General features: G+C 39.9%; 1 protein-coding gene across 1 annotated transcript in view; it reads left to right on the top strand.

The window, feature by feature from the left end:
- The window catches only part of cnot3b (CCR4-NOT transcription complex, subunit 3b), a gene marked incomplete at its 5' end in the record, with an annotated part of 31,397 nt that extends 13,398 nt beyond the window's left edge, over positions 1-17,999 (top strand). The window contains 17 exon segments of the mRNA XM_083544485.1: positions 1,217-1,284; positions 1,446-1,520; positions 4,282-4,371; positions 6,434-6,562; positions 6,690-6,785; positions 7,242-7,461; positions 7,579-7,706; positions 8,177-8,230; positions 8,325-9,222; positions 9,546-9,651; positions 9,931-10,072; positions 12,939-13,035; positions 13,255-13,299; positions 14,436-14,656; positions 14,659-14,895; positions 14,977-15,102; positions 16,485-17,999. Coding sequence (XP_083400611.1) covers positions 1,217-1,284; positions 1,446-1,520; positions 4,282-4,371; positions 6,434-6,562; positions 6,690-6,785; positions 7,242-7,461; positions 7,579-7,706; positions 8,177-8,230; positions 8,325-9,222; positions 9,546-9,651; positions 9,931-10,072; positions 12,939-13,035; positions 13,255-13,299; positions 14,436-14,656; positions 14,659-14,895; positions 14,977-15,102; positions 16,485-16,583 — 2,831 coding nt within the window. The 3' untranslated portion in view covers positions 16,584-17,999.
- Positions 18,000-19,293: the final 1,294 nt, after the last annotated feature.

Below are 19,293 nucleotides of genomic sequence, written 5' to 3'. Positions count from 1 at the left end.
CGTTCATCTCTCTATCTGTTTACTAGTCTCTCTCTCTCTCTCTCTCTCTCTCTCTCTCTCTCTCTCTCTCTCTCTCTCTCCGTTAATCTCTCTATCTGTTTACTAGTATCTCTCTCTCTCTCTCCCTCTCCCCCCTGTTCATCTCTCTATCTGTTTACTAGTCTCTCTCTCTCTCTCTCTCTCTCTCTCTCTCTCTCTCTCTCTCTCTCTCCCCCTCCTCCCCCCGTTCATCTCTCTATCTGTTTACTAGTATCTCTCTCTCTCTCCCCCCCCTGTTCATCTCTCTATCTGTTTACTAGTCTCTCTCTCTCTCTCTCTCTCTCTCTCTCTCTCTCTCTCTCTCTCTCTCTCTCTCCCTCTCTCTCTCTCTCCGTTAATCTCTCTATCTGTTTACTAGTCTCTCTCTCTCTCTCTCTCTCTCTCTCTCTCTCTCTCTCTCTCTCTCTCTCTCTCTCTCGGTTAATCTCTCTCGGTTAATCTCTCTCTGTTTACTAGTCTCTCTCTCTCTCTCTCTCTCTCTCTCTCTGTTAATCTTTCTATCTGTTTACTATCTCTCTCTCTCTCTCTCTCTCTCTCTCTCTCTCTTTCTCTCTCTCTCTCTCTCTCTCTCTCCTCTCCCCCCCCATTCATCTCTCTATCTGTTTACTAGTATCTCTCTCTCTCTCTCTCTCTCCCCCCCCATTCATCTCTCTATCTGTTTACTAGTATCTCTCTCTCTCTCTCTCTCTCTCTCTCTCTCTCTCTCTCTTTCTCTCACATTATCCACCTCTCAATCAGACTTTTAGTACAACATACACAGTCCCCATCCATCTATCAGTCTACCAGTAGCTCACACTGTCTATCCATCCATCAGTCATACACACTGTCCATCCATCTCTCTGTCAACTGGTAGCACGCACACACACGCGCACGCACACACACACACACACACACACACACACACACACACACACACACACACACACACCATATCCATTTTTGTATCCTGCACAGATGTGCACAGCAGTGAGAATTAATTTCTCTCTGCAAAAACTTTTGGCATTTCTTGCATGAAAGCCCTCTTCAGGTCAGGCTACGTATTGCATAAACCAAAAAAGAAAAGGAAAAAAACATATTCTGGTGATATTTACGATCAGGTTTCACAAAGGTTTCCTTTTCTTGCAACTTTGATTTCATGTCCTGTTTCTGAAATGAGTCCCTTTATTTTTCTCCCCAGGAGAAATTGATCGATGTCTAAAAAAAGTTTCAGAAGGAGTCGAACAGTTTGAAGACATTTGGCAAAAGGTGAGAGTTCGCTTCAAAAACAGACTGTTAATAGCAATTATTTTACTTTAAACCAGGAAGAGAAATTTATATATAATTTGTACTATATATACAATTTGTTGTGCCTTTGAATAAATATATTTTTAAATATATTGTTTGCACACTTGCTTTTCTCTTTCCAGCTACACAATGCAGCCAATGCCAACCAGAAGGAGAAGTATGAGGCTGACCTCAAGAAAGAGATAAAAAAATTGCAGGTGAGACATTTTTACACACGTTTAGACGCACATTATTTTTATTTATTAATTTTTTTGCACAACCCTTTACTGGATGTTTCATAAATAAATAAATAAATTAATGAATTCATTAAATGTAAATAAAATAAAATGTTCCTAGATTATATAAAATAAATGCAACTGAGCGTTATAATTCTCACAGTGACGGCCAGAAATATTATATTTATATAATCTCAAATAATGAACATGATTTCAAAGTGCAATTTTAGTAATTTTTTTTTCTTTTTTTCTTTTTTTTTTTCTTCGATTGTTTGCTTCATTAACAATTGCAGCTCTTTGGACGTCATATTTACTGAGAATAAACAGCAACAGATTTCCATATTCAAATGCCACAAATAAGCTCTAATATAGCGCTTTAATCCCTACATCAAAATTGGATGCGAATTCACTCAAATGCGATTATATTCATGAATCTTGCCATGGTTTAGATATTGATTGATCTTACTGTATAATGAATAAAACACTGAAGCCCAATTATTTCATACATAAATTGTCAATGTATTAGTATCAATTAGTTGATTTAAACTGATCTTGGGATGCGGATCTCTTTTGGATATACGACAGAACAGTGGGTTGTAAATCAGAACTCCCGCATTAGTGTCTGGTGTGAGCAGCATTTGCCCGTAACAGCATGACACAACTCTGTCCCACAGAGCCGATTAGAGCGTGGCCTGTCTAGTGTTGTCCCACTCTTTCGCTCGAGCTGTGAATAGTTGTTATGGGAGAAATGCGCCTAAGCTCTCAGGATTTCCTCATGTAACGGCACATCGCAGCAGTCAGTAGCTCAATTCCGCTCTTGAAGCCGAACGATCACACATTTAAAGGCGAGTACATCTGGAAGATAATGTTCAACAGGTACATGATGCCGTGATGTGGCTTTACCCGGACTTTTAGCCGCGTCAGGCCTTTGTGCATTCAGATCTCCGTTTACGAGGTTTTGTTGCGTATAGAAAGGTGGTATCACACTTTCACCTTCACAATAGTCCACAGCGATACAGATGCCGCTTCTGGAATACGTCCTGGAACGTCTTCTTTTCCAAAGGGGTCAAAAACGGCGAGCTTCGAGCCGGATCTTCATCTCCGGGAAAAGGACGAAGTCCGCACGAGCCGAATCTGGCGAGCGGGGTGGGCGAGATCACGTTTTCGGCGAGGAGAGCTCGGTAAACGAGTGCGCACATGGTCTTAATAGCCGTTCTCATCGCGCGAGAATGTACACGATGTACACCGCACTGACGTATGAAGGTTGGTGCTCCCTGCGACTGTGTGGTACTGTGTGGACTTTTTGATACCACCTCGTATAAGCAAAATCCGTTTTCCAGCGCACCAGAGACTTTCAGGCTTCAATGTTTCTCCTCATTTTTGTTTTAATGACAAACTCCATGAAGATCAATCCCCAGATAAGGACATCAAGCATGCATACGACCTGCCTCTTTCTGTTTGTGCAGGGTTTCCCAAACCAACTGTTTCCTCAGCTGTTAGTTTGGCTCGAGAACTACGATACGATGGTGCTGAATTGGCATGATGGCACATTGTGAGGGTGGCTGGTGGACCTACTGCTAAAAGCTCCAAAAACTGTTCAGAAAAAAAAAAAAAAAAACATCTGGGGAATTAGAGCATTCTCAAGTGCTATTTTATTCGTATAATGAGGATCATGTTCAATAATGTTGCTATACATACAAAGTAAAGTATTGTGTGCAAATAAATAAATAAATAATGAAATTAAATAATGGGTGCAATAATGAGCAATAGCTGTATAGTGTTTTTTATTAATTTATTTTTTTAACAATTAAACAGCTTTGGTTCGAGCTAAACTTTATTATTGCATTATATTTAGTTCAGATTCATGTAACCATACATTCAGTAACCGTCTACGGACAATACGTCAGTTTTAAAATGAAAATTGTTACACAGTCAAATGCGAGTTTTCTTTCATAGCAGTACAGTGTTTCATTCAATAATAATTTTTTTTTGGTTGCTATAATGAAGCTTGGTACCAAAGCGAGCCAAATTAGTCTTTTTTTAAAATATATTCTTTACAAATTAATGGTCAGGATCGATAAACAAACTGAGCAAACGGTGGCACAGTAGGTCTCAGGAGCGCAGACGTTTCACTTTTGCTCATTTTCTGACCAATTATTTGTTAAGGCCGCCACAAGCTTGGTCTTTTATTATTTTGGCCATGCCTATTCAGCAGTTGTGCAGCGGATCACAAAACTCACAACGCGGTTTGCGGATGGGACCATTTTTCAAAAATAAACGGGGAGGAGACACGTCTAATTTGCTTTCCATTTATCACGAAAAGTTGCAGCGAGGAAACGCTCCTATACGGAGAATGACGCGAGAGGCTTTTCAAGTTCTTCTGCTCCTCCGCCAGCCATCGTTGTTGGCCGATCAGCACGTTTCAGATGAACCCATGACCGCTCTGTGTGTTTTTGAAAATTGCTACAAAAGCAAAAAAACCCCACATCTTTCATTCTGCGAGCGTAAAATTACGATTAATCCGCGGGTCACGCGCGCGTCGTTGCACTCCTACTGTTTAGTATACGCCTGCACCTGTGTGTGAGGTCAAGTGAGCTTGGCCTCACAGGACATGTTAGTGCATGCTGGACACAAGCGTACAAGCGTACTCTCCATTTCTCCTTATAGTCATCACTGTTTCATTGTCACTTCATTTCTCCTCCTGTCTCTCGTTTTCTTCCTCTCTCTATCTGGCTTTTTCCAGCGCCTCCGAGACCAGATTAAGACGTGGGTGGCCTCGAACGAGATCAAAGACAAAAGGCAGCTAGTGGACAACCGCAAACTCATAGAGACAGTGAGTGGATGTGTGAGAGACTGAGAGATTTGTGTACAGTACTGCTTTTATTTTCCTAATTTTTGTATTACTGCATTAACAAGTAGAACAAGGTTAACATTTAGACCTGGCACAGGGATGAGATTTTGTCCCAACAGTTGTCATGTACTGCATTATTGCAATTTCCTTTCATTTTAATATTCAAGTCTAATAGCAGTTTAAAAATGATGGACCATTTAATCCACAAGAAATAATTTTCTGAAGTATTAAGTGTGTAAATATATAATGCACAGCTGTAATGTGGTAAATCTGCATATGTGTGTATGATATCGATTCATCCCACTGACAGACTGATATATTTCAAGTGTTCATTTCTTTTCATTTGGATGATTTTGGCTTACAGCTAATGAAAACACAAAATTTAAATCAATTAGAATAATACTTGAGACCAAAAAAGATGTTTAACAGAAATGTTGGACTACTAAAAAAAATAAAAATAAACTATGAACATGTACAGAACTCAATACTCGGTCGGGGCTCCCTTTGCATGAATTACTACAGGAATGCGGCGTGGCATGGGGCGATCGGTCTGTGGTGCTGCTGACGTGTTGTGGAAGCCCAGGTTGCTCTGATAGCAGCATTCAGCTCTTCTACGTTGTTGGGTCTGGTGTCTCATATCTTCCTCTTTACAATACCCCATAGATTCTCCATTAGGGTTTAGGTCAGGTAAGTTTGCTGGCGAATCAAGCACATGGAACTTAAACCAGATATTTGTGCTTTTGGCCGTGTGTGGTGCCAAATCCTGCCGGGAAATGAAATCAGCATCTCCATAAAGCTGGTCTGCAGAAGGAAGCATGAAGTGCTCTAAAACTTCCTGGTAGACGCCTGTGCTGATCTTGGACCTGATAAAACACAGTGGACCAACATCAGCAGATGACACGACTCCCCAAACCACCACTGACTGTGCAAACTTTACACTGGACCTCAAGCAATTAGGATTCTGATCCTCTCCTCTCTTCTTCCAGACTCTGTGACCTTGATTTCCAAATGAAATGCTAAATTTTCATTCCTTTTATCTGAAAAGACGACTTTGGCCCACTGAGCAACAGTCCAGTCCTTTTTGTCTTTTGCGCAGGTGAGACACCTCTGAGGTTGTCTCTGGTTCAGGAGTGGATTGACACAAGGAATGAGTCAGCTGTAGCTCATGGATACGTCTGTGTGTGGAGGATCTTGAAACACTGACTCCAGCTGCAGTCCACTCTTTGTGAATCTCCTCAAATTCTTGAATGAGTTTCGTTTTACCTTTTTCTACCAAATATTTTTCTTCCATTCAACTTTTCATGAATGTGCTTGGATACAGCACTCTATGAACAGCAGCTTCTTTAGCGATGATCTTTTGTTTCTTACCCTCCATGTGCAGGGTGTCAATAATCATCTTCTGAACAACAGTCAAGTCAGCAGTCTTCCCCCCATGATTATGCAGCCTGAACCAGACTGAGACACCATTTAAAAGCTCAGGAAACTTTAGCAGGTGTTTGATTTAATGAGCTGAATAGAGTGAGACACCACGAGTCTCCAATATTCAACTTTTTCCAACATATTCTAATTTTCTGAGATACTGAATTTTTGGTTTTCATTAGCTATAAGCCATAATCATCAAAATGAAAAGAAATTAACACTTGAAATATATCAGTCTGTGTGTGACGAATCTATATAATATACAAGTTGATTTCTAATATATAAATCAACTTTTTAATGATATTCAAATTTATTGAGATGAGCGCGCGTTTGTGTGTGTATATGTATGTATGTATAATTATTTTTATATATATATATATATATAAAAATAATTTTTTGTTTTTTATTTAAATATAGAATTTATTTTTTAAAGTTTTTTTTTTTTTTGCTTGCTTTTATTCTTTTTTAATTCTCATACGATACATTGGGATGCTGTGTGTGTGTATATATATATATATATATATATGTGTGTGTGTGTCAGAGAGAGAGAGAGAGAGAGAGAGAGAGAGAGAGAGAGAGAGAGATTAGCAAAATAGATGAATGAAATTCGATTTTGTTTTCTCAGCAAATGGAGCGCTTTAAAATTGTGGAGCGAGAGACAAAAACGAAAGCGTACTCCAAAGAGGGACTCGGCCTCGCTCAGAAAGTAGACCCTGCACAAAAAGAGAAAGAGGAGGTTGGACAGTGGCTCACAGTAAGTACAAACATTCTCTTTGCCCCAGCACCACCTGATCATACATCAGAGACTTGGTATAGAAACCATTAAACTACCATTAATCCACAGGTGTCTCACCTTAGTTTTTTTTTTGCTTGTCCCACAGGCAACGATAGACACGTTAAACATGCAGGTGGACCAGTTTGAAAGCGAGGTCGAGTCACTTTCCGTGCAGACACGGAAAAAGAAAGGAGACAAAGAGGTCAGTTCTTCGGGCATCTTTTCTTTTTTTTTTTTTTTTTTTTTTTTTTTTTTTTTTTAACTGAGGATTCTGATCCATCCGACACAAACGCCCTTATCATTAGTCTACTAGTGATAGAACATAAGGGTCATAACTGTATAATGACCAGGTAGTGATGGGAGGGTAATAAATGAGAAACTGAAGAAAACAGTGGAGATTTTTTTCTTCGTGTGTGGAAAAGCAATCGAATGGCTTCATAGCAAAAACAAATTTATTTGCCTTGCCATTCCAATACTTTCAGAAGGAACTTTCCAAGTCCCCTACTTTTAATGAACTTTAGTTACCAAAAACTATTTGATCAGAAATGATTGAAATTACAAATCTGTATTTTACATTTTTGGATTTTTAAAATGTTTTTATTTAACTTTAAAGTCTTTGGTCAGTGTTGTTCTTACTGTGGTCTCCCCTTTCCACCAGAAACAGGACCGAATAGAGGAGCTAAAAAAGTTGATCGAAAGACACCGCTACCACATTTGTATGCTGGAGACCATTTTGCGAATGCTAGACAACGACTCTGTACAGGTGGACTCTATCCGCAAGATCAAGGATGACGTAGAGTACTACATCGATTCTTCTCAGGATCCTGACTTTGAAGAGAATGAATTCCTCTACGATGACCTGGACTTGGAGGATATATGTAAGCTCATAGGAGTTGATTTTAAATGCACTGGTTATGATTGTTGTAAGGTTTTTTTTTTGTTGTTTTTTTTTTATGTTTCTGTATTTTCTGCGTATAAAAAAAAAAAACTAATAGCCCAGCCATTGGTCGCTACATCTCCTCCAGCTCACACAGAGGACGAAATCTTCCAGCACTCCAGTTCCACGCCGACATCCACCACTTCGTCTTCCCCGATCCCTCCATCCCCGGCTACTTGCACTACGGTAAAAAAACGTTTCCTGCAGCTTGCCACACGCATAAAAAAGTCACGATCAGTTGTTATTAATGCTTTAATGAAATGTAACTTATCAATTATCGGTGTAACAGCAACACAAAAATTCACGGTTCGATACGTGTAATTGTCAGAATTTTCTCCTTTTTAAGAGAAATTCTTGAAGCTGGACATAAAATGTTAAAGAATCTGTATCGCAAGACTCGTTAAAATGGATGTGGCTGCTTTTTTTTTTTTATACCTTTTGGCATTAATTTGTGTATGTTTTCTTAGTTTAATAATAAGAAAGAAATACGCTGGACGTGCGAGGCGGAGCTTAAACAAACTTGCGGGCCGCCACCTAATACGTCGCGAGGGAACCGGTAGCGAACCGAAAGCCCTGTATCGAAAAAGTTCGCTACGAATGCGTGTACCGTTACACCCCTATTATAAATAGATCTTTTTTTTTTTTTTCTTTTAAAGAATTCTGAGGACGATAAGAAGCGAGGTCGTTCCACAGATAGTGAATTCAGCCAGGTAATTTAAAAACCTTCTCTCATTTATGTGGAATCTGTTGCAAGCATGTCTTCGTATTGCATTTAAAACCGTGTGGTTATTTCGTTCTCCTCAGTCTCCAGTAAAAAATGGCAATCCGTCATCTCTTTCCTCGTCCTCATCCTCCTCATCATCTTCGGGATCCTCCTCTACCTCGGTGGTGTCTGTGGCGACGATGGCAAGCAACAGTAGCAGCAGCTCAGGAAGCGGCGGCAGCAGCCTCGTGAGCAATATGGGAGGCCACATACAAAACTTGTGCAGCTACAGCTCCGCCATCCAGCAGCAAATGCAGCAGGGCCTACAGCAGCACCAATCCAAAAATGCCGTCAACTCCCAATCCACTGCTTCAGCCTCACCAGCTTCCTCCAGTATCCTCTTACCCAATCCCACAGCAACCTCGTCGCCTTCCAGTATCGCTATACCCAGCAACCAAGCCCAGCCTCTGCTCACCTCAAATCCAGTGTCCAGCCTGAGCCATTCTCTCAACCTGGGCCTTGCCAAGAGTGTTGCGCCGACCACCAGCGCCATTGGCCAGATTTCCGCCCTTGGTCTTTCAGGGATGCCGGCATCCAGGACCAGCATATCAGGGCCCTTGCAAGGTTCCACCCCAGCCCCATACGCTCAGGCTGCTGCATCTGGCACTGCAAACGCTACAGGTAATGCCAGTGTCACAAACTCTGGGGGGGTACCAGCAACTGGCACAAATGGAAACAGTGCTTCAACGGGTCTCCTCGGGACCGCACCGGGCACTACAGCTATTAGCAATGCAGTCTTGGGTCTGGGTACTACACAGACCACAGTGCAACCCTTGCCTTTGGTTCCGCCCAGCCCTGTCGGAGGGGTACTGGTGCAAACGAGCAACGTGGGCGTCATCGGGAGCAACGGAGGAAACTCGACATCCGGAAGTGCAACAGCTGTTGGGAGCTCATTGCTTCCACGGCCACCTAGTGGCCAAAAACAGAATGGCAGCACAAGTAAGTGATGGTTGTACACATTATTCCATTCATAATTATACAAATTTGAATTTGTCTGTAGCCGGGGTTTCTGCAGGGTTTCAAAGTTTAGTCTAAAACAAGTGTTAAATCCGCTGTTCTAGGTCTTTCCATGTAACGCTAACCCTAATGCTCATTGAAATGCTCCTGCAACACATTAAGGCCAGTTGCTATTTGTGTGTGTGTTTTTGATGTCGTTATGTAGGTCTTAAACTTAATTTCTTAGTGGTCTTCAAAAGTCTTACATTTGACTTGGTGAAACCTGAAGAAACCCTTTCATTCCGATTTCCCCCCTGTCTCTTCAGCCTATAGCGCCATAGTAGCAGATAGCGCGTCCGATTCTGCCCTCAGCAGTGCCAGCCAGTTACAGAACAGCCAAGCTTCAACCTTAAATTCCACAACCAATCTGCCGTGAGTATAACCTTCTCTCTAAGTAAAGGGTTGCCAGGTTTTGCACACCTTTTGCGCTGCTCGTCCACAGAGTGTCAGGTGTAGGTTGTGTGCTAGAGCAATTGCAACGTCTGAATTTTTAAGAGGAACATATTTGAATCAGGCAACATATTGATGTTTTGTCATCGAATCGACGACGGTACTGTTTAATCAAAGTTGAATTTATGGCGTTGATCATTTATTTAGCTCTAATTACAACCTAAAATGCCATGCACGCTTCTCTACTTTATCTCCTGACAGTAAGGACACTGGGTCCAGCCTTCTGGGGTCCCTGACTCTTCCTACAAGTTCACCATCGCCCTCGTATAGTGAGAGTAAACCAATCGGGGGCAGCCTGTTGAATGGACCTCACTCCTACACGCAAGCGGCCGATGCCATCAAGGTCAGACACACACGTCCACCTAATAAATGATGGGAGTCTTTCATTGCATATTTAAAAATAAACATGGGTCATATGGAAGATCTGCAGTCAACTCCAAAAGTATTGGAATACTGCATCATAAGTATGAAGAAGAAAAAAAAAAAAAGCAGTCTAAATATGCAATTGTGTGTTTTTCGCTAGCAAATAACCTCCAGCAACAACACAAACCTCGGAAAAATAAGCACACCCTTTAATTTGGGAGCGACATTTAGTCACATTAACGTGACCTGTTTTGTGTTGTTCATCACTTCCTTGTTTTGTAAGAAGTTTAGACTTCTTTTTTTACAACATTGCTTTCTGTTTATTGATGTTTGAGAGCCCACAGCTCCTTCAGAATCCCACAACAGCATCTCCAAACGGTTTGACTTTGACTCGGCCATCCCATCATCTTGAGTTCCGTTTTCTTTAGCCATTCAGATGTAGATTTGCTAGTGTGCGATCGGAAATTGTCCCGTCACATGACACATTCAGCCCAGCTGCTTGACAGATGGTCTCACATTTTTCTCAAGAATATTTTTGCATACAAAGGAGTTTATTGTTGTCTGCCAGTTTCCCATGTCCTGTGGTCGCCCAAATCACCCCTCCTCCAAAACCATGGTTGACAATGGGTTTGAGGTGTTTGTTTGATATGCTTTGTTTGGCTTACTCCATAATGACTCAACATCTTCACCTTTGTTTCATCAATCCAAAGGCAATTTTTTTTCCTGAATTATTATTATTCATTCATCCTTCATTTTCTCCCGCTTGTCCGTAATTCGGGTCACGGGGGCAGCAGTCTAAGCAGGCCCCCGCCTTCGACTGCTGCACAATCCTCACAGCACCGTCCCTTACGGTCCCTCCTGCAGGTGGTGAGCCCACGGGAAGGCGGCCCCACGTCACTCCGACGTCACAGACCTTGAAATTTCCCTCGTAAGGGACCCCCGGAGCATAGAGGGTTAAGGGCCTTGCTCAAGGGCCCAAGAGTGGCAGCCTGGCGATACCGGGGCTTGAACCCCAGACCTTCCGATCGGCAACCCAGCGCCTTAACCGCTGGAGCCACCACTCCCCCTGAATTATTATTTATTTTTTAATTTATTTTAAATGCAATTTTAATTTGTACTGTATATTCTTTTGGAGAGTTTTTTTTTTTTTTTTTTTTTTTTTTTTTAACCATTCTTTTTTTGGGTCACATGATGCCCCTGAAAATTAAACAGTCTGGACTAAATTTGTTTGTCTTGAAGACTCTCTATTTGTAAACAATCCTCCATCTGGAATGGTAAATTTAAAATTATTTGGAGATGGCCTTATAACCCATCCCAGATCGATAAGCAATAGTGGGAAGGAGGGTGTTTTTTTTTTTGTTTTTTTGTTTTTTCCCTCTCTCCTTTTTTTCTTTTTCTTCTTGACTGTTTTTGCTTACAATATAAAAAAAAAAAAAGAAATACTTTCTGCCCAATTCCTTTATAAAATTTGAGTTCAAAATTTGAGTGAAGCTCCATCTGGAGAGACTAAACAACACTAATCCTCATGCACACGTTGGTCTGTTCTTCTTTTCAGCCTACAGAATTTCAGTAGGATTTAAATTCCAGATACTGAGCCAAGCCAAGGGGTTCTTGATGGCTTTTTTGTCAATGGTTTTGGTTTAAGCAGTTTGGGTAATATTCATGAATGGGATTGATCCTTGTATTTCTAGCACAGGAAAACAAACAACAGTTTTCTTGGGTACGCAATCTTTTAAATAACGACAATTATTTTGCATTAATTTGTATTTATATGGGGGGGGGCACATGTTTTGAATATAATTCTTTGTATTACTATTTTATTATTTTTTAAATGTTTTTAGTATAACTATTGGTTAAGATTTTTTCAATGGTTTGAATGAGAAATTGTTCAATGAAACTGCCAAAAGGAAATTATAATAGTTTGAGATTTTACTGCCTGTAGCCAAAGAAAAACTAAACAAATAATTTTACCTTTACTTTAGCGCACTTGCATCTTTCTGTCTTTTTCTTTCTTTCTTTCTTTCTTTCTTTCTTTCTTTCTTTCTTTCTTTCTTTCTTTCTTTCTTTCTTTCTTTCTTTCTTTCTTTCTTTTTCTCTCTCTCTCTCTCTCTCTCTCTCTCCCACAATGTCACCTTTTTACCTACACATCAAGTTTGTAAATATTTACCATATATTAATGCATTTCCCTGTGTTCTAATTTGTGTAATCATAATTATTTGGTAGTAAGTCAACAGATTTGTTTGTCATTCCACCAAATGTGGAGACGTATAGTATCTCACAAAAGTGCGTACATCCTTCACGGTTCAGCAACCATTTTCTTCTCAAGGGACAATACTATAGAAATGAAACTTGGATTTATTTTAGAGTAGTAGTATGCAACTTTGTGCCTCAAAATCTGTGCCAACAGTTTCAGGAAGAACCACGTATGTGAATGATGGTTGTGTCCTGAAATGTGGCCATAGTGTGTGTGTGTGTGTGTGTGTGTGTGTGTGTACAGTGGATGTACAGTAGCACCACTAGGGTTGGTGTAGGTGATCAAGAAGTAAGAAGCCACACCTCTTTATCTTTAGGTAGATTATTCGGTGTGGCTTCTGAAATGAAAACCTGCACCCTCACAAGGCATTTTCATACAAGATCGAACCGCCTATGGCTTATCTTTGGCTCTAAACTTAATCCATGTTGCATGTTAAGTCGTTAAACCTTTTCACTGCACTGAAACAGTTTTAAAATGCTGCATTTCTGGACAAATAAGACTTGAGGACCGCTAGTGTCTAATGCATACGATGCTAAATTATTGACATTTGTGGATTATATGTTTTTACTATTTCTTGCTTTCTTATTTTCAGACTCAGGAACCACTCAGTTCTCTGAAATCGATGGCAGAGAGAGCAGCTCAGGGCTCAGGTTTAGAGGGGGAACTCTCTGCGCTCCATATTACCGGAGGTGAATATACAATACACCCACGTACACTCATCTCACTAGGGCCCCTATGGATTCTGTTTTCCTGAAGTTTAACAGCATTTACACATAGCGGCGTTTGCGTTACCCATGGAATGGATAAAGTGTTCAAAGGGATAGCAAAAGGCCAATTACTGTTTACCTAATAAATAAATGACACGTTGATTTGAACAAAGCCTAAAGGTCAACAAATTCATTTTTCAGTGAGCAAAGTTGCAGACTGGAACTCACAACTGTTCAATGGTTCAGGTAAGCTAGTGTTTGTATGTTTATTGTTGCAACAAATAATTATTAATGGTTTAGTATGTTAATTTTTAACACCTATTTATGTTTCCTAATCTGGTTATAAGGGTTTGCATGTGGAGAGAGTAATTTTAGTAAGCAGTATTATTCATGCATTACTCCTGATTGAAGATGCTTGGTGTCTAAATCCATTTCCCTTGCTCATCTTTTCCATTCCACTCTCAATTCTCAAGCAAGACTAGAGAAGCTCTGTGTTGGTATTTACCATAAAGGCAGCTGTGGATGTTCTTCATTAGATTTAGACACTTTTTAGGATAAGGTGGATGAGGAACAGGTTCTTTTACAGTAAGCACAAAGATGCACAATCAGCATCGCTAATTCTAATGTTCGGTCGCATATCATCAAGCCTGCCACCCACTGATATCACCAGACATTTTTGGGGATGCTCTCCCCGGCTTGTAGTGCAGCTTTTTTTTTTTGAGGGCCTACTCCCCCTTTAGAACTCTTTTCAGGAGGTAAAATGCTGATCAGTTGCGTTCTCCTCTGATGATTTACCTGCCCATCTTGCCCTCGGTCATTGCATCGGCGCACAATAAAGTTCCTCCCGAATAGATTTGATTCAGTCGGTTGATCGTCTGCTGCTCTACTCAGCTATTCTGCTGCTATGATCATAAGTAATCACCATGATCAGTGAGATTGTTTTGGAAGCAGCCAGCAAGCCCAAGCCATGACGTTACCTCCACCGTGCTTCACCAGTGAGCTTGAAATGGTTCAGTTGGATTTTCTGTTTTCTCAGCCTGAAAATAGCTGCTTTTTTTTTTTGCTCCCATAGACAGCTCTCTGGTCTTCTTGTTGGTTTATTGTTTTCAAAAACTTCACAGGTAAAACACAGGGCTCAGACCAAGAGTTGACATTCCGATATATTAACTGTTTAAGCAGTCAGACCTGCTGGACACACCTGGTTGACAAGAAATGCCTGTCAGTCATAGGTTGCAATATTTTACAAATTTAGATGCAAATATCAGGAAATAAGTGTCTTCATTGTGTATCGAAAACCATTGACTTGGCCTTACTATTGCAATACTTTTAGAGGAGACTGTATATTCCTGTCTTTAAGATTAATCCTTTTTCTCCTCCTTTAGATATCTTCCCTAGTTCCACTGCCCCATCAGGTCCCCCCACAACCCCCCAGTCTTCTCTTTCAGAGGTTAACATTCCTCCATCGCTGGGCGTCTGCCCTCTGGGTTCTATCCCTCTGTCCAAAGAGCAGCACTACCAGCACGTTATGCAAGAGGCAGCCTGGGCGCACATGCCCCACCCATCTGACTCGGAGAGGATCAGGTACACGGTCATCTGCCCGTCATAGATATGTGTTCCAAATCACTTCCGGGTTTATACTTTATTCTTTGTGGTGACCCCTGTAACCTTTGGAGTTCACTAATTGATGCTCGTCTTTCCCTCACACACAGGCAGTACCTGATGAGGAATCCCTGTCCTACATTGCCTTTCCACCACCAGATGCCACCACCTCTCTCAGATTCTGTGGAGTTCTACCAGAGGCTGTCCACAGAGACTCTCTTCTTCATTTTCTACTACCTTGAGGTAGCAATCCATTGAGTTGCTTCTTGCCCAGACTCTGTATGACACACAGATGCACGGTGTAACGTGTTTTCTTAATTTTAGGGCACAAAGGCTCAGTATTTGGCAGCGAAAGCCTTAAAAAAGCAGTCCTGGAGGTTCCACACGAAGTACATGATGTGGTTCCAGAGGCACGAGGAGCCTAAGACTATCACTGATGAGTTTGAGCAGGTGAGGGCCAGTGTGCGCGCATGTAAAATTGCACTGCAAATTGCAAAAAAACAAAAATTGTGAAATAAATCAGATTATTTTTTCACCTTATGTTATGTAATATAGCAACCAACCAGAAACCTGCAAACCTGTTTGCATTTGCTTGTAAAAATGGTAAAATTCTACCAGTTTCTTCATTTGGCAATTTTTTCCACTCTTCATAATGAATCGAATAAAATTGAGGGGTTCTCCTGCACACACACCTCGAATCATTCCAAAGGTTTTTTTTTTTTTTTTATTTTGTTTTTTTATGTGGGCTCTATTTTGTTGACTTGGATTGTCCACTTGTACTTTATTGACTAGAGCACCTGTACAAGTGGAAAATGATGCATCTTCTTAGCATGATGCTGCCACCACCATGTTATGGGTTTGTGCATAAAGTTGTACCTTTTTCTCAGCAGACCATTTTGCCAAATGTTTTGGCAATGTATTACTGAAGCTATTGTTGCAGTAGGTGATTCGTCAGCATTTGCGGCATTTAGCAGACGCCCTTATCCAGAGCGACGTACAAAAATGCTTTAAATCTCTAGTAATGAATAAATCTACACTGGTACACAAGATTACAAGCTTAATATAAATATAACTCTAGAATTCTACAACGCAAACTTGGAAAGTGCTAATTTAGGTGTTTCAGGAAGAGGTAGGTTTTTAATCTCGCTAGCCAGGGACGTTCATTCCACCACCTCAGTGCCAGAACAGAGAAGAGCCTTGAAGTATACTTAGCTCTCATTCTGAAAGAAGGTGGTACCATCTCTATAACTTAAGGCTGATTCATAGTCAACGATACGATACATTCAAGGTACATCTGGAGCAGGTATGTCTGGAGCAGAGCGATCCGATTTGACTCAACACAATGCGTTTCAATGCTGTATGAGGCATTGTGTAAACTTGAATGCTATGCAATAAAATATGGTACAATATGGTTTATTTCTTTGGTTCAGAGAGACAGCAAATCATAAAATTAGTTCTTTGTCAAAAGTTCCTTCTGACTTTTAATGCATGGCCCTTTCAGAAACAGAGCTTTGTAGTGCACAATTATTTGTCACCAGGAAGTTGCAGCTCTACCTCTGCCATGTTAATCTATATTCTATGTGAAACTCCGTAGTGTTGAAACGTCATATTCATGAAGCAGCTGCTGAGAAACAGTTTAACGAGGAGAAGTCAATCTACATATCAAATATTGGTCACTTTCTAATAAAAGTATAGAGCATCTAATAAACGTGTAACACTAGTAGATTGTGGTAACATTTTGGAGGAGAACCACATATGGCTAGAAAAGTCGTGTCCCAATACCATTGTGTATAATTTTACTTGTTTTTTTTGTTTTTTTTTTTGTGCTTCAGGGGACTTACATTTATTTTGACTACGAGAAGTGGGGCCAGAGGAAAAAAGAAGGATTCACGTTCGAGTACAGGTATCTCGAGGACCGGGACCTCCAGTGACAATAAGAACCGCAGACTACTGTTGACATTCCTGGACTGAATCCGCACTCTCACGCGCACACGGTGCGGCGACTCGGATGCTGTTTGCGAGGCTGTTTTTTTGTCTCGTTGGTGCATATTGCCTTTGGAGTTTCTCCCAGTACTTATAAGATCCACATGCCCAGTACTGTTTCCACTCTGTTTTAATAAAAGAAATGATCATTTTCACGAGCCAAAGAGACTACAAACCTACAACAAACAAAAATCTCATCCAGCACAACAAACTGGGCAAAACAAATCGGATTGTGTCGCTGGTCCAATTCAAAGCGCTTAAGCTAACGTTAAATATCTGCCCTAGCACAAGGAATATTGAGCTGCGGGAGACCAAATTCAATCATTTGCCAAACTGGATGAAATAATAACCATAATCAGTAACTCCATTTGCTTCTTCCTTCTTGTAATGTTGTTTTTTTTTGTTGTTTTTTTTTAATACAATGGGACATTTTCAAAAAAAATTCAGACTAAAGATCGCAAGAATTGAAATTAAAAGCACCAGCACTAAAATAACAAACGAATACAAAAATAAAATACAAAAATACATGTGTCTACACATGAAGAATTGGACATACACCCATTACTGAGGCTCAGGAAAAAAAAAAAAAAAAAAAAGGTAATAAAAGACTTTTGGATGACTACAATGTTGTGTACAGAGCAAACAAAGCTTTGATTTAGACTGACAAAATAAAAAAAAACAAGTTTTGTGAATCATTTAAAAGCTTTTGTTCACTATAATATGAATTGGTACTCTGACCTGTTTTTAGACATGCGAAAGAAAAAAAAGAAGGAAAAAAAAAGAGACAAAAGGACATGCTTTATTCTGGAGCATCACTACAGTTGCATGGCCCTTGCTGCTTTCACCTTATTTCACAAAGCTTCTTAATTATATAATATTCTCCAATGTTTGGAGTGCCAACTCAATGATTTATCTTTTTTTTTTCTGCCATCTTGGATATAACTATCTGACGAAAAGTAGATTATCAGCCATCCTTTTTTTTTTTTTTTTTTTTTTTTTTTTTTTTCCTCGTTTAATTTCGTTGAACACGGTGCATGATACCTTTGTGACAAGTGGCCTTGTGCTCCATCTGTTTTTTTGTTACGTTTACCTTTTTTTTTTTTCTGAGCATACTGTATGGAAGAGAATTTTTAAAAAAAATGTGAATTATATATATATATATTTTTTTTTTCCTAACTGGAAAAAAGTGATGTACAGAGCTTTCTTTCATCTCATGTCTTTGTTTTTTTGTTTTTTTTCCATTTTCAAATGAACAGCCTAAAAAAAATGACAACTGCAAAGTGGAGAGGAGTCACGATCATTACACGAGACATTCAAATGAAGTCGGAGGATTGTAAAATATTAATAAAGAAATTACTTTTCAACTCGGTTGTTCATTCGTTTTTGATTTGCTACTAAAGGGTTTTGAAAGTGAGCACTGGTTTTGCATAAGATTTAAGAACGTCCTCCAAATTGAAAGATTCACATGATTAAGGAGGAAGAAAGTACTATGTAAGCACAATTTAATGCTAAAGACATTTTTTAGCATCTCTTCTTCTTTCGGCTTCTTCCATTAGCGGTCGCAACAGTGGATCATCTGTCTCCATACCCCTCTGTCCTCTACATCTGCCTCTTTCAACACAACTACCTGCATGTCTTCCTTCACCACATCCATAAACCTCCTTCTTGGTCTTCCTCTTTTCCTCCTTTCTGGTGGCTCCATCCTCAGCATTCTTCTACTGATATACCCCATGTTCCTCCTCTGCACATGTCCAAACCATCTCAATCTCCCCTTGTCTCCAAAATGTCCTACATGCGCTGTCCCTCTAATAAACTCATTTCTAATCCTGTCCATCGTCGTCACTCCCAACGAAAACCTCAACATCTTCAGCTCTGCTACCTCCAGCTCCACCTCCTGTCTTTTACTTAATGCCATTGTCTCTAAACCATATAACATCTCAGGTCTCACCACAGTCCTATAAACTTTCCCTTTCATGAATCAAACCTTTTTTTTTTTTTTTTTTTTAAGCATTTTAACAAATAGAGAGCCAAGATCTTGAAGATTTTCAAACAGAAATTAACATGGACATACACACACACAAATATATACTTCAAGAAGAATTGAAATGATCATGCTTTCACTTAAGCATTCTTAATTAAATTCAATCTTTTACAGTTTGTCCTCAGTCGCTTCAGAGCGTTTCTCAGATCAGAAATGAAATTCGCTTCATTTTTGTTTAATTTGTTCAACCTCTACATTGTTATTTGCTTGTGCAAATCAAAAAAGCGATTGAAATATCAAACATCTCCCCTTAATAATTGGACGTTCTTTTATTTACAATACAATGTGTATTTGTATTTATTTATCCCATACATGAGTTTTTGCAAAGAATAAGGAAATGTTTAGCATCTGCTCATTAGGAGACTGAGAAGAAACTGAACCTTGGAACCAGCTAACATTAACTTTTTAAACGTCAACATATCCAGTTAACAGCAGACTGAGACTGCTAGAAAGTTGGATGTGATCTTTAATGAAGGGATTAGCAAAGAGAAAAAATAGAACCCAAGTTCAGGATCTATGCTGTGACATGGCAAAGCTGCCTCCTGTATCACCCTCAGTTTAGTTCAAGTGAAATAAGTTGTCTACCAGTTGACAGAAGTCATAAAAACAGCTTTTTG

The sequence above is a fragment of the Silurus aristotelis genome, assembly GCF_946808225.1.
Source record: "Silurus aristotelis genome assembly, chromosome: 6".
NCBI lineage: Eukaryota > Metazoa > Chordata > Actinopteri > Siluriformes > Siluridae > Silurus > Silurus aristotelis.
This window is presented reverse-complemented; position numbering and strand designations above follow the sequence as displayed.